The sequence below is a fragment of the Eulemur rufifrons genome, chromosome 15 (assembly GCF_041146395.1).
Source record: "Eulemur rufifrons isolate Redbay chromosome 15, OSU_ERuf_1, whole genome shotgun sequence".
Taxonomy (NCBI): Eukaryota; Metazoa; Chordata; class Mammalia; order Primates; family Lemuridae; genus Eulemur; species Eulemur rufifrons.
This window is the reverse complement of record NC_090997.1, coordinates 39,009,641-39,023,897: the sequence shown is the minus strand read 5'-3', so window position 1 is coordinate 39,023,897 and position 14,257 is coordinate 39,009,641. Positions and strand designations below refer to the sequence as shown.

The 14,257-nt window shown below is 34.3% G+C and overlaps 1 protein-coding gene across 1 annotated transcript in view; it reads left to right on the top strand.

Annotated features, from left to right (window-relative positions):
* The first annotated feature begins 7,071 nt into the window (after positions 1–7,071).
* LCA5 (lebercilin LCA5) overlaps positions 7,072–14,257 on the top strand; it is a 30,396-nt gene continuing 23,210 nt past the window's right edge. Inside the window, exons 1-2 of the mRNA XM_069488591.1 lie at positions 7,072–7,270; positions 12,769–13,298. Of these exons, the coding sequence (XP_069344692.1) occupies positions 7,072–7,270; positions 12,769–13,298 (729 nt within the window). The remainder of the gene's footprint in view (positions 7,271–12,768; positions 13,299–14,257) is intronic.

Sequence of the window (14,257 nt, the reverse complement as noted above, 5' to 3'; positions counted from 1 at the left end):
ATAGGTGAACAACTGTTAACTGATTCATTCTTGGTTACCATGAATTAGTTTAAATTAGAGAACTATACATGGAATATACATCCTCAGTTTCTTATCTGTTAATCTAGATAACTCTTTTAAGAGAAAGAATAACCGTTCACTTAATCATATTATGACTAGGTTATGTTAGTCAAATAGAAATTATTGGTGTAACTGCAGGCAAAATTTATTATCTGAACCTTTAGTAGGTCATATTATTTATTTAAAATTAATGCAAAAAAATATTCCAACTTTACAATGGCAATGGCTCTGAGCAAAATTTTTTGATTTACTAACTTTTCCCTCTTGGGAATTTTAGAGATTAAGTAAGTCTTATGTAATTATTTTGAAAGAGGGAAGACTTAACATTTCCTTTAAAACAAAAAGGGAAATTTTATAAAATGAGACCATTAATATTCTATTTGGAATAAAATTATAGAATAATCATTCATTCCACAAATAATTAATGAATTAATGTTGTGGTTATTGTGGTGACAGACAAGATTTCTGTTCTCATAGGTCTTACATTTAGTAGGAGGGGTAAGACAAGAAATATAAGATTAATTTCCAATAGTGACAAGGTCTATGAAGAAATTAAAGTAGAGTAATAGGATAATGTGACTGGGTTCACTTAAACAGAATTGTCAGGGGAGCCATCCTTGAAGGTGACATTTGTGCTGAGAACAGGAAGAAGAGGAGGAGCCACCTTTGTGTTCTAGGTAGAGCGTGCAGCAAGTGCAAAGGCTGTGAGTTAGTAACAAGCTTGGTATGTTGGAGGCACAAAAGAAGGCAAGTTTGCCTGAAAAAAGAGATGAGGGGAGAAGTGGCATGATGTAAGAATGAAGTGGGCAGAAGAGCTAGATTGTGTATGAGTTTGCAGGCCTGGGGAATCTGATGGCCATAGGACACCATTGGGGTGTATTAAGTAAGAGAGCAGTGCATTTGATCTCTGTTTCAAGTCACTTTTTCTGATTGCCATGTGAAGAACTGGGGGGAAGACAAGGATGAAAACAGGATATCAATTAAGAGTCTACTGCAGAAGTCCAAGTGAGGAAACATGGCTTGGACTAGGGCAGTAGCAGTGGATGGTAAGAAATGGTCAGATCTGGAATATATTTTGGAGGTTAAACTGTCTGGTTTTTTACAGATGGTTTAGATGTGGGATGTGAGGGCAGAAGGAATCTGGGATGATCCTTAGATTTGTGTCATGAGTAATTTAGTAGATGGACATACCATTTAATGAGATAAGAAAGGTAGGAAAGAGTAGAGGTGGAAAGGGGACAGATTTCAGTTTTGGACACATAAATTTAAAATGATTTTTAGATATCCAAATGGAGTTGTCAAGTAGGAAGGTGAACATATATGAATCTGAAAGTCAGGGTAAATGAGGTCTAGATGAGATTACCTAAGGAGAGAGTGTAGGTAAAGAAAAGAGGGCCAACATGTGCTTAGAGATCAGGAAGAGGAGGCAGATTCAATAAAGGAGACTGAGAAAAGACAGCCAGTGAGGTAGTAAGAAAACCAGTATAGTAGAGGACTATGGAAACTAAGTAGGAAAAGAGAATGTTTTAGGAAGGAGGAAATGATTGGTTGTGTCAGACACTGCTGTGAGGTCAAGTTGGAATAGGATAGGAAATTGGCTAATGGATTTAGGAAGATGAATGTCATTGATTTTGACAAAAGCTATTTCAGTGGAGTGGTGGGGATAAAAACCTGACTAGTGTGGGTTCAAAAGAAAATGGTTGGAAAAAAAGTGGAGATAATGTTCTAGATTATATATTACTCTTCAAAAAAATTTTATTGGAAAATAGGAGTAGAGAAATTGGATTGTTGATGCAGTAGTACATGGAGTCAAGTATGAGCTTCACTAGAGCCTCTTTCATAGGAATGATCCTATAGAGAGGGCACAATTGCAGGAGCACAATCCTGGACATTGAGAGATAGTATGGGAAAGAAGACAAGTAAAAAGGTTTAAGTTTAAAAAGAAGCAGAAAGGCTTCTTCAATTTTAGCGGGGTTGGGAGGGCAGAGTATTGGATAGATACAGGTGGAAGTGGCTTCAGAGATGAAGTAGTTCTCATTTGATTGTTGTAATTGAGGTTTTTTTTTCTTTTTCTTTTCTTTCTTTCTTTCTTTTTTTTTTTTTTTTGAAGACAGAGTCTCGCTGCATCACCTGGGCTAGAGTGCTATGGCATCATCATAGCTCATTGAAATCTCAAACTCCTGGGCTCAAGCCATCCTCCTGCCTCAGCCTCCAGAGTAGCTAGGACTACAGGCAGGTGCTACCACACCTGGCTAATTTTTCTATTTTTTGTAGAAGTGGGGTCTTTCTCTTGCTCAAGCTGGTCTCGAACTCCTGGCCTTGAGTGATCTTCCAACCTAGACCTCCCAAGTGCTAGGATTACAGGTGTGAGCCATCGTGCCTAGCCTTGATTGTTTTAATTAAAATATTAAATAGGTCTCTTAACTAAGAGTCAGAAAACTTATAGTCTATTTCAGGTTTTACTAACTGAGTTTTGTGACCTTACGTAAATTATTTGTGAACTTAGGTAAGTCATTCCTTTTTTCTGGGTCTCAGCTTCCTTTTTTTTTTTTTTTTTTGAGACAGAGTCTCGCTCTGTTGCCCGGGCTAGAGTGAGTGCCGTGGCGTCAGCCTAGCTCACAGCAACCTCAAACTCCTGGGCTTAAGCGATCCTACTGCCTCAGCCTCCCGAGTACCTGGGACTACAGGCATGCACCACCATGCCTGGCTAATTTTTTCTATATATATTTTTAGTTGTCCATATAATTTCTTTCTATTTTTAGTGGAGACGGGGTCTCGCTCTTGCTCAGGCTGGTCTCGAACTCCTGACCTCGAGCTATCCACCCGCCTCGGCCTCCCAGAGTGCTAGAATTACAGGCGTGAGCCACCACGCCCGGCCCCAGTTTCCTTAATCTTTGCAAAGACAGAAGTGATTCCCTAGAGTCTCTTCCAGTGGTAAATTGTTATTTATCCCATTAAGCTATAGTACTTTATCTGTTTCCTTTATAAGAGAAATTAGTGTTATTGTTCTTTACCTCATCTTTTCTTTCTTCCTTTCTTTATTTCTTTTCTTTCTTTTTTCTTTAACTTATAATAAGCCTGTTTGCTTATGTGAGCTATTTTTCTGAAAGCACTGTCAGCCAGGCAGCAGTATTTCTACAAGGACCAAGAACTAATTCTTAAAAGTGAATTTTTTCCACAAGTGTCTAAATTTACATTCTCTAGGAAAGCTTAGCTATTTGGGTTGTTATTATTTCCTAAGGAGAACCTGTTTATTAAATGCTGTGAAGAACTGTAACATAATATGAGATGATACAAGTGCTATAGGTAGGTTAGAAATACCTTATTTCAAAATAGAGCCTAAATATTAATAATTAGAAGTCTGGCAAACATAAAATATTCTTTAGTGTTCCTGGGGCTTTTCTTGAGTTTGTTATCACTATTAAGGAAGTATTTTTATGTAACTAGTATGTAATCTTTTAAGGGAATCTATAAAGGATAATACATACTTTATTGTGACATTTTTTCTAAATTACATCTCTTCCGTGGAAGAGCTAGACCCTGCCTTAAAAGAATCCATAGTATATTCTTGCTTTCTTGGTTTCTTCATTGTCTAAAATGGCATCTGTGTATTCTCAGAAGTTTTTCTTGACCAAATGGGTACATGAATTGAATAGTAGCTTCATAGACTTTGGAAAATTTGTCGTTTATATCAAGTTGTCTAAAAGGATGAGAATAATTATTAGAAATAATTGACTTAAATGATGTATATTTGCTGTGATAGATATAGATCTGACCGTGTGTTTGTCTCCTCTCTCCTTGGAGACAATATTAAAATAATACTAAAGTAAAAAGAATAAACTTATCATATTGAAGGGAAAGCAGAGTATTCTCAGTAGACAAGAGATTACAACACATTTCTGAAAGACATAAAGAGTAGTGATGGATGGAACAGATTATAACAGAAAACTGTGTCCCAAAATATTCAAGAAGGGGTTGCAGCAAAGGAAAATTCTGATATATTCAATAGAATCTCAGAGAATCTTGGGATTGAAAAGGTCAGAGACAAAGGATGGTTGAAAACGAGAAAGGAGAAATAATTGATGTATGGAATAGTTGTGCTCCTTTCTCACTCAGACCCATGCACAGTGACAGTTCCTGTAATACTCCCCATTTCTTAACTCACTCCTGTCTCTCTTTCACATCAAAATATACAGAGGTTATTTCTTCTGTAAATAAAAACAAAGACAACAATAAAGGAAAAATAGCATTGCCATTGCAGACGCTTGTGTCTGCAGATAAGCCCTCCTCATTCTAGCTTTTAGGGAATTCCCTATATAATATATAGCCTGTTTAATGGCTGATTCTTTGTTTTTCATCTGACCTAAAGCAAAGTATTCCAGTCAGGAAGCCCTGCTCGCATGTATAGTGTTTCCATTCACTCTTCTTTTTTCTTCTTTTTAAAGTGTCAATGGTAAACCAAAAATTATCTTCAAAGAAATAAAACAAAACCAACAGTACATAAATAAAACAAAAACTAGTACCATGTGAAGCAGATAACTCTTGGATCAGAAAAGACCTTAAAAAGAAAATGTCTATTTAATATTCTCAGAAGAAAAAAAAAGTTTCCTTAATAAAGCAAGAACAGAATAATTATTTTAAAAATCAGAACAAAAAGTTATTGGAAATTAAGTTATTGGCATAATTTTAAAAATGATGGTTAGAAGATAAATTGAGTAAAACTCTGAAAATAGAGCAAAAAGACAAAGAACAGGTTTGTTATTTAACTAGTAGAAGTTTCAAAAACATAAAATGGAAAAGGTCAATTATCAGAAAAGTAATATAAGAAAATCTCTAATGCTTAAAGATACAAATTTCCAGATTGAAAGGAAGAGGGAGAGAAAAGGGCTCAACACAATGAAGAAAGACCCACTCCTATTCATACCATTGTGAAATTTCAGTGTAGCAGGAGGGAAAGTCCGAAAAGCTCCTAGGGAGAAAAAAAGAAAAAAGATATCCTGTAAAGGAATGAGAATCAGATGAGTATAACTAGAGTGTAAAATCCCTAAGGGCAGGCAGTTTTTGTTTTTGTTATTGTTCATTACTGTTAAATTGTGAGAGCTCAAAAGATATATTTTGAATAAAAGAATGACCATAACAAGTGTCTCACAAGCAACACTGAGGGTTTAAAAGACAATAAGGCAGTGTCTTCAAGGTTCTGAGAGAAAATAACCTAGAATTTTGAACCTATGAAAACTATCAAGTATGAGGTAAAATAAACACATTCCCAGGCATGCAGGGACTTAGAATATTTACTTCTTAAACCATAAAACGTTTCTGAAAGAGTTATTAAGGATATGGGCCGATAAAATGATGACGAAAAGTAATAAAGACGATGACATGGGCTAAAAAAAATAGTGCACTAACTTAGGAATTCAATACAAGTAATTCCAGAATGATAACAGTGCAACAGGTCTAGAAAGTAATTGGTTTAAATTAGAATAGAAAATCCAAGAAAAATGTCTTTAAGCAGAAGAATGGAGTGGATTTCAGGCTATTGATAGATGAAGAAGCTGGTAGATATTAGTGATATGATAAGAAACATGTCTTTTCCTCCCAATAAGAAAAAAAAGACAATTAGAATTTTATGAGAAAAAAACTCTGCATAAACCATAAGTAGTTGCAAGTTATAACCATCTAAAACAAAGGGTGAATTAAATTCTCATTTTTCATGGTCTAAAATTGCTAATTCAAGAAACAATGTAAGCATAGAAGTATATGTCAGTTGTCCCAGGGAGAAGGACTTGGATAAAGGAGCAATAAGTATTTCTTTTTATTTTTCAGCTATGAGGATTTCCAGCCATTTCATCCTATTATATTGTATGGGTTTTTACAATACTTTTCTTACTTATTTTGTGATGGTTAGACATTTAGGTTGCTTCCATTTTTTTAAAAAAAAATTGTACTGTACTACATTAAACATTTGCAGATAGCTCTTCCCCTAATTTTAGAGTTATTTTCCTGGAATCTAGGAATGAAACTATTGGATCAAAGATTAAAAGCATAAAGTCCTAATACATTTTGCCAACTTTTTATCCAAAAACTATGGATCTTTTCCTGATAGCAACTCTGGCAGCATTGAGTGTTACTGTTTTGAAAAATGTTGGATAATTTGATACTTTAAAAATGGTATCTGAGGTTGAATATTTTTATGTGTCTATCATTTGTATTGCCTGTTTTGGGTCTCATCATGTATTTTTCCCATTTAACTTGTGACCTCATATTTTTCTTATGGATGATGCAAGGTATTTATTTACGTACTAAGGATGATAACCATTTTTCTGTCATGTTTGAAAATGTTTTTCATCAAATGTTTATTCTTTTAATTTAGTTATTTTTTAAATATACTTTAGTTTTACATTTTTATATGATCAATCTTAGATAATTTTCTTTGTTCTTATTAGCGGGTTTGTTCTTTATCACCACCACCACCTCTTACCCCCTTAAAAAATAAAGAAAAAACTGGCAATTTGATCATTATTGTCCTGTTAAAATTCAGCAATTGTGTTTATTATAACTCTTAAGATGCAAGGGAATCACATTTATTTAACATTTATTCAGAAGCAATTATATTTCAGGTACTTTACGTGTTGTCTAGGCTATGACAGAGTCTGTCTTTAAATACTGTAAATAACTTATGTGTGAAAATATTGATAAATTATAGCCTCTTTTTAAAATTGTAAGTTGTATATAATTTTGCTTTTTGTATCTTTCATTGTAATTAATGGTGGAAATCTATTTCATGACTATATGCTGAGTTTCCCTTCCTTTCCTTAATTATAGGGTAAAAAAGTGTTAACTTCGAGCTGCTAATGTGAATTGTGGTCTACGGATATGTTGTGGAGAAAACAAATTGCACAGCAATGAATATTCTTCCCAGGATCTTATGAAATTTTTCTTCAGTGTTGTCACAGACTCTTCTGGAGAAAAGAATCTGTGAAATTATGTGAAAAGAGACCATTTTTCAAAACAATGGGGGAAGAAGCAAGAAGTCCAGGTACTGATCAAGAAAAAACAGCAGGCAAACACCATTATTCTTACTATTCTTCTGATTTTGGAACTACACCACAGTCCTCTGGCCAGTCATCGCTGGTCGATTCTTCGCCCCCTACAAGTGTTAGGGGAAAAAATCCTAAAAGACAGACTTCAGATAGCCAAGTGTACCACCAAGGTAAGTATTCTTTAAAAGATTCTGGTGAACCTAGAAGACTCATTTTGAGTACTTAAGGAAAACTTGTATGAATAATCTCTTCTATTAGTATGTATGTTATTAAATATATACACAGAAGTGGGCTGATTTTCATATAGGATTGGTTATATGTTTACAAATTTACGTAAATATTGCTTAAGGTAATAAGTATTACCCTTTGTTATATTCAGAGTCGTAAAATATATAGAAGAAGGTAACATAGCTAAGGCTTCTCTTCTTCCTAAATAGATGCTTTTCTTGGGGTTTCTAAGATACTGTAAAGGCAAAAAAAAAAAAAAAAAATTACAAAACATTTTTACTTTTCTGTATTTTTTAAAGGTAGTGAAAGGCATTGATATAAAGTGACTAAGGTGCATTTTTATAGATTGAGTAAACTAACTTACTCTGAGTAACTCTAGTATTTACTGCAAAAGTTCAGATTGAACCTAGGAATGGAATTGGGAACTTGGGACCACAAGTCTAATTTGTTTTCTATTTATCTGTGTTATAATGGAAACTGGATTAATCATTAAAAAAATTTTTTGTTATTAAAATGTTACCAGTGTGGAACTAAGTATTAATACATATTTTACCATATAATGTTCTGTAAATGTCTTATTTATCTCAATAAATCTCTGGTCAAGAAAACTCCATTGTACCTAGTAACAAAATATGTGAGGTCTACAAGTACAACATAGAAAAATAAGCTAAGGCAAATGAGGAAATTACAGTATGCATTAATAAATGTAGTACAGTTATAACAGCAGTGGCTTAGAACGGTGACAGTTTAGATTGCAAGGTAGGGAGTGGTGAAACTGGGAGCTGAAAAGGAAAACAGAGGCCACATTATGAAAACCTTGCATCCTATGCTAATATATTGACTATTTATGTGGAGAATAGTGATAGAAAAGATTTAAGGAAGGGTATAATTTGCCTTTATAAATTTTTACTTTGAAAAAATAATATTTGCTCATTAAAAACTACAAGAGTATGTATTCCTTTTGAAAGGAAACCTTTCATGCACCCTCAATCTAGCTTCTCAGGGATGTCCATACTTCTAACACCTTTTCCTTTTCTTTCTTTCTTTCTTTTTTTTTGCAAGTACAGTGTTTTCAGTTTGTTTGTTTATTTATTTAGGGGTCTTTTTCTCCAAGTCTGTCTCATCGAGGAGTGCTTGTTATGGTTTTGTAGTTGAGAGCATGATCTGATATTAAACTTTTGCTATATAATTAAGAACAAACAGATCTTAGGGTTGAACCTTAGAAAAATGCCTATTTTTCCCAAGAAATAATAGGGTATTATTGGTAAGGAATACTTTAATTTTTTCTTTGTTCCCCAGAAGGAACTTAGGAGGCCACCCAATTAAGGAGTCAGAACTTTGTAAGCCTTACCTTATTTAAGAAAATAATTGAGAAAAACTGTGAAAAACAGTTCTAGCATCACCCAGAAAATTTCAATTATCTTCAGTCTGTAGTTATTATCTTCAGACTAGTACTGTTTTCTACTTTGCACTGTCTTTTTTTTTTTTTGAGACAGAATCTCAATCTGTTGCCGGGGCCAGAGTGTCGTGGCATCAGCCTAGCTCACAGCAACCTCAAACTCTTGGACTCAAGCGATCCTCCTGCCTCAGCCTCCCGAGTAGCTGGGACTACAGGCATGTGCCACCATGCCCGGCTAATTTTTCTATATATATTTTTAGCTGTCCAGATAATTTCTTTCTATTTTTATTTTAGTAGAGACGGGGGTCTCGCTCTTACTCAGGCTGGTCTCAAACTCCTGAGCTCAAACAATCCACCCGCCTCGGCCTCCCAGAGTGCTAGGATTATAGGCGTGAGCCACCGCGCCCAGCCCTGCACTGTCTTTTGAATTAAAATCTGTGGTAATTTGTTTGTCTTAGACCAAATAACAGTACCAAACTGATACCTTTCTTTAAACACTAAGTTAATTTCTTTCTGTTTAAATTGCAATTAGTGTAGAATAAACTAAGGAAAAAACAACTGTGATTAAAATAGCACTTGAATTTGCAGATTTGCATGTTTGGTAGCATATTCTTCCTTCTCCCTCCTTTTTAATTTTCAGCATATTTTATTTATTTATTTATTTGAGACACGTTCTTGGCTCTGTCACCCCACTAGAGTGCAGTGGCATCATCATAGCTTGCTGCCGCCTCAAACGCCTGGGCTAAAGTGATCCACCTGCCTCAGCCTCCTTAGTAGGTGGGACAACAGGCATGCGTCATCACAACTGGCTAAGTTTTCTATTTTTTGTAGAGACAGGGTCTTGCTCTTGTGCAGGCTGGTCTTGAACTCCTGACCTCAAGTGATCCTCCCACCTCAGCCTCCCAAAGTGTTAGGATTACAGGCGTGAGCCATTGTGCCTGGCAGCATTTTTTATTATTTTAAAAAATAAAATTGGTGCTCTATCAGAATTTGTATGTATGATAAAATTTAATAATAGTTTTGTTTATACATATTTGTCTTCGGTATATTTATCCATTCTTTGTTTTACCAGTAATATAAACGTATCTTGATTTTTGGTAGATGCATAGTTTATTTGTCCTACATGTTTTTTTTAAATGAGTCAAGTTTATTTTTAACATCTGAAGGAAGAAAAAGCAATATTTTTTCCACCCACTTTTTAGTAGTGACTTAACAAGAGGGAGATGAAGAATGACATATACAACAGCCAATTATCTAATTCTATTAGCACTATATTTCACCTTGATAATTTGAAAAATGAAAATAAAAAAAGGTAGATGAAAGTTGGGAAATATTTCTGTGTTTAGGTTAATGATCAGTTTGTAGTCATACTAGTAGAATATGCTAAAAAGTAAATGTTCAGAGTTTTAGGATGTCAAAAAGTTGACTGTGGAAACCCTTTTGTATGTGACTAAATAGTTGAAGAAAGTATTAGTGAAACATTTTTAGCCTAATTCCTACATTATTAGGCTTTAATTTTTCAAATAAATTGCTTTTGTGTGAAATCTTGTTTTCTGAGCAATGTAATTTTATACGTAAAGATCAGAGATTGGAACAATTGACATTCACCTTTATGTATAATGATTTTTATGTATAAAGTTTCTGCTATTTCAAGAGCTGTGTACAAATACCATTATATATATCCGCAAATTTTGTTAACTCAGATACTGGAAAAGAAAGAAAATTTGAAATGATGGACACTTCAAATTTAAAATTATATTCTGAAGTAATGCTGTGCAGTGGAAATACGATGCAAATCACAAATGCAAGCCACAAATGTAATTTTATATTTTCTAGTAACCATATTAAAAAAAGAAAAACAGATGAAATTGATTTTAATATATTTTATTTAACCCAATCCAGTATTTGGATTTAAATATCTAAAATATTATCATTTCTACGTATAGTCAGTATAAAACATTGTTTATGAAATATTGTGCATTTTTTTGAACTAAGTGTTCAAAATCCAGTGTGTATTTCACAGTTACAGCATATCTCAATTTGGACTACCCACTTCAAGTTTCTCAATAGCCATATGTGGCTATTGGATAGTGTGGTTTCAGAGTTGTAATTAAGAATTCCCCCATTTCTAGCAATTCCATTATTGGGCATCTACCCAGAAGAACAAAAGTCATTCTATAAAAAAGACACCTGCACCCGAATGTTTATAGCAGCACAATTCACAATCGCAAAGATGTGGAAACAACCCAAATGCCCATCAATTCATGAATGGATTAGCAAAATGTGGTATATGTATACCATGGAATATTACTCAGCTATTAGAAATAATGGCGATATGGCATCTCTTTGGTTCTCCTGGAGAGAGCTGGAACCCATTCTATTACGTGAAGTATCCCAAGAATGGAAAAATAAGCACCACATGTACTCACCAGCAGACTGGTTTCCCTGAGTGCACATTTGGGAATAACACCAATTGGGTATCGGACAGAGGTCGGGGCTGGGTGGAAGGGATGGGTGTATACCTACTTGATGAGTGCGATGCGCACTGCCTGGCGAATGGACACGCTTGAAGTTCTGACTGGGGGGGATGGGGTGGGGGGAGGGGAGGGGTGCACACCTACATGATGAGTGTGATGTGCACTGTCTAGGGAATGGCCACAATTGAAGCGCAGACTCAGGGGGATGGGGAGGCATGGTATATAGCCTGATCTTTTGTACCCACTTAATGAGCTGAAAAACAAACAAAAAAAGTAAATAAAATTAAAAAAAAAAAAAGAATTCCCTCATTTCTTTTTATTACCACTTTTCTTTAAATGTATTCAAGCATTTATAGAGCTGTAACCCCAAAGCAGCACACATTCAAAACAGCTTCTATAAAATTCTATTTTTTAATGAAATTTTATAATGTTAAATTGTAAAAATACTTGTTTTTTTTTTTTAACTTGTTTATATAATGGACTCAGGTATTCGTGGCTGGTGAGATGGGGAGGGGAAGGTTGGATATTTTAGTTTTTCGTCATTTTTTTTTTAACTCTGGAATGCATTTTCTCCTTGAAAAGTGCAGTCACCTTGGAGCCTATAACATTCATTATTCTTAACTGTAGCAGACTTTGAGATGCTTCTTTTAAAGGGCAGGTGCTCTGTATACTGATGCTTAAGTTTAGTGAACTTTTGGTAAAAATAAAAACATTATTCCAAATTCTTGAGAAATATGATTTAATATGTACACTTTAAAGATTTCATATGCTTATATGTTTTAGGATGTGATATTTTGTTTTTATCTTCTCAAATTATGTCAGGTGTTTTTGATTTGAATATCACACAATATAAATCTGAGAAAGCATTTAGAATCACAACTGTACTGCTGTTTTCCATTTTCAGTCACTGATAAATGAGATGAAGTTCTTAACAAAAAATATGTAGAACTTTATGTTTTACATATATAGTTCATTTAACTCTCACAGCCTTGGGAAGGTTTCATTGAATTACCCAAGGAGTTACTGAGTGATGACTTTAAGTCTCAAATCTCCTGCTCTGTACAATATGCTGTCATCCTGTCCCTAAACGAAGTTGTAATTAATTTAGAGGAAATATGCATTTTTCACATTTCAAATATTGATCACAAATATCTCGGCACAACTGACTTGAATACCACAATGTTTTTTCCAATGTTTGTTACGTACATGCTAATACTAATGATGCCCGTGTTTGAATTCTGACTTGCCATCTTACCTATGAAGTTAAAAATAGTTAAAGCCTGATACTGTCTTCTTTTAAGCAATGTAGAATAATTACATATAACTATTGGGATATAATTTTTGATGGATTGGAGTATTCTTGACCTTTCTGAAAATATTGCAAACCTTAATAGAAACATTTAGAGCTCTAAATAAAGCCTGATATTTGACAAAATATTGCAAAACCCTTTTTTTAGAGACAAAAATAACTAAAGAATTTTATGGACTCACTAGTGTTAGTATCACTAAATCACATAACCTTTGATACATCTTTCACTTTATGTTATTACTATTTCTTTTTTAGCCCCTAGGAAACCAACCCCTAAGGGTCTACCAAACAGAAAGGGAGTCAGAGTGGGATTTCGCTCCCAGAGCCTCAACAGAGAGCCACTTCGGAAAGATACTGATTTTGTTACAAAACGGGTTCTTTCTGCAAGACTGCTAAAAATCAATGAATTGCAGAATGAAGTATCTGAACTTCAGGTCAAGTTAGCTGAGCTGCTAAAAGAAAATAAATCTTTGAAAAGGCTTCAGTACAGACAGGAGAAAGCCCTGAATAAGTATGAAGATGCAGAAAATGAAATCTCACAACTTATAGTTCGCCATAACAATGAGATTACAGCACTCAAAGAACGCTTAAGAAAATCTCAAGAGAAAGAACGGGCAACTGAGAAAAGGGTGAAAGATACAGAAAGTGAACTATTTAGGACAAAATTTTCCTTACAGAAACTGAAAAAGATCTCTGAAGCCAGACATCTACCTGAACGAGATGATTTGGCAAAGAAACTAGTTTCGGCAGAGTTAAAGTTAGATGACACTGAGAGGAGAATTAAGGTAAGTGTTCGACAGCTTCTAATTGTTCTCTTTGGTTGTTTCTCATTGGGCATTTAATGTACTCTGTTTAAACTACTTATTGCAGTTCGGAGTTTGCTTGGAAATGAAAGCTATTTTTAGTGTTACCTTTCTGAGTAAGAGATAAATTTAAGATTGTATATTTAAGAGCAAGATGCAAAAGATTGTTTATGTTAATGAGACACATGTTGTTGGATGAATGTTTAATCCCTTGGATCTTAGTCATTTTGGGAAAATACTCTAATTGGTTATCTGATTGTTTCTCTAAAGTTGAAAATGATGCTATGGTAGCCATAGTATATAAAACTGACCTTCTGGGGCCATTATGTAAGAAATGCCACATTAACAATGCTTTTTGTTTTTATTTCTTTGCATATTATTTAAGAGTGATAATACTACATCTTTTGGGATAAGGTATGTGCTACTTCCCAAAATAAAAACTGATAGGAGAGTAGGTAGAATATTAAATAACTAGTCTGAGAGTACAGGAGATCTTTTAAAAAATGTTTCTTTCTTGAATGGAGAGATCAAAAGAATTCTATACCATGACTTTTACACAGGGAACTTATATCAGATGCCATCTGCTATATATAGATCATTCAGAAGCCCTGAGTCAGGTTCTGTTGCTCAAAATTGACAAGTAGTTTGGAAAGCAAAGGTAGGAAAAAGTATGGGAATAATGCCTGCTGTGAGAGTTCTCTGAGCAAAGGAAGCTTAGAACTATAAATAAATTAGACTTCTGAATATATTAATTAGGTATTTTTAATACATGACATGTTATAGTACTTAGTCTGTATCATATGCCATGCCCAGCAACAGTGGTTTATTAAATACAATGTATATCAGTGGCCAGAAAAGTGCCTAATTTACTCTCCAAAATTTGCAATTATTATCTTATGTTTAGAACACAGGAGATATCCCATTATATAGGCTCTACCAAT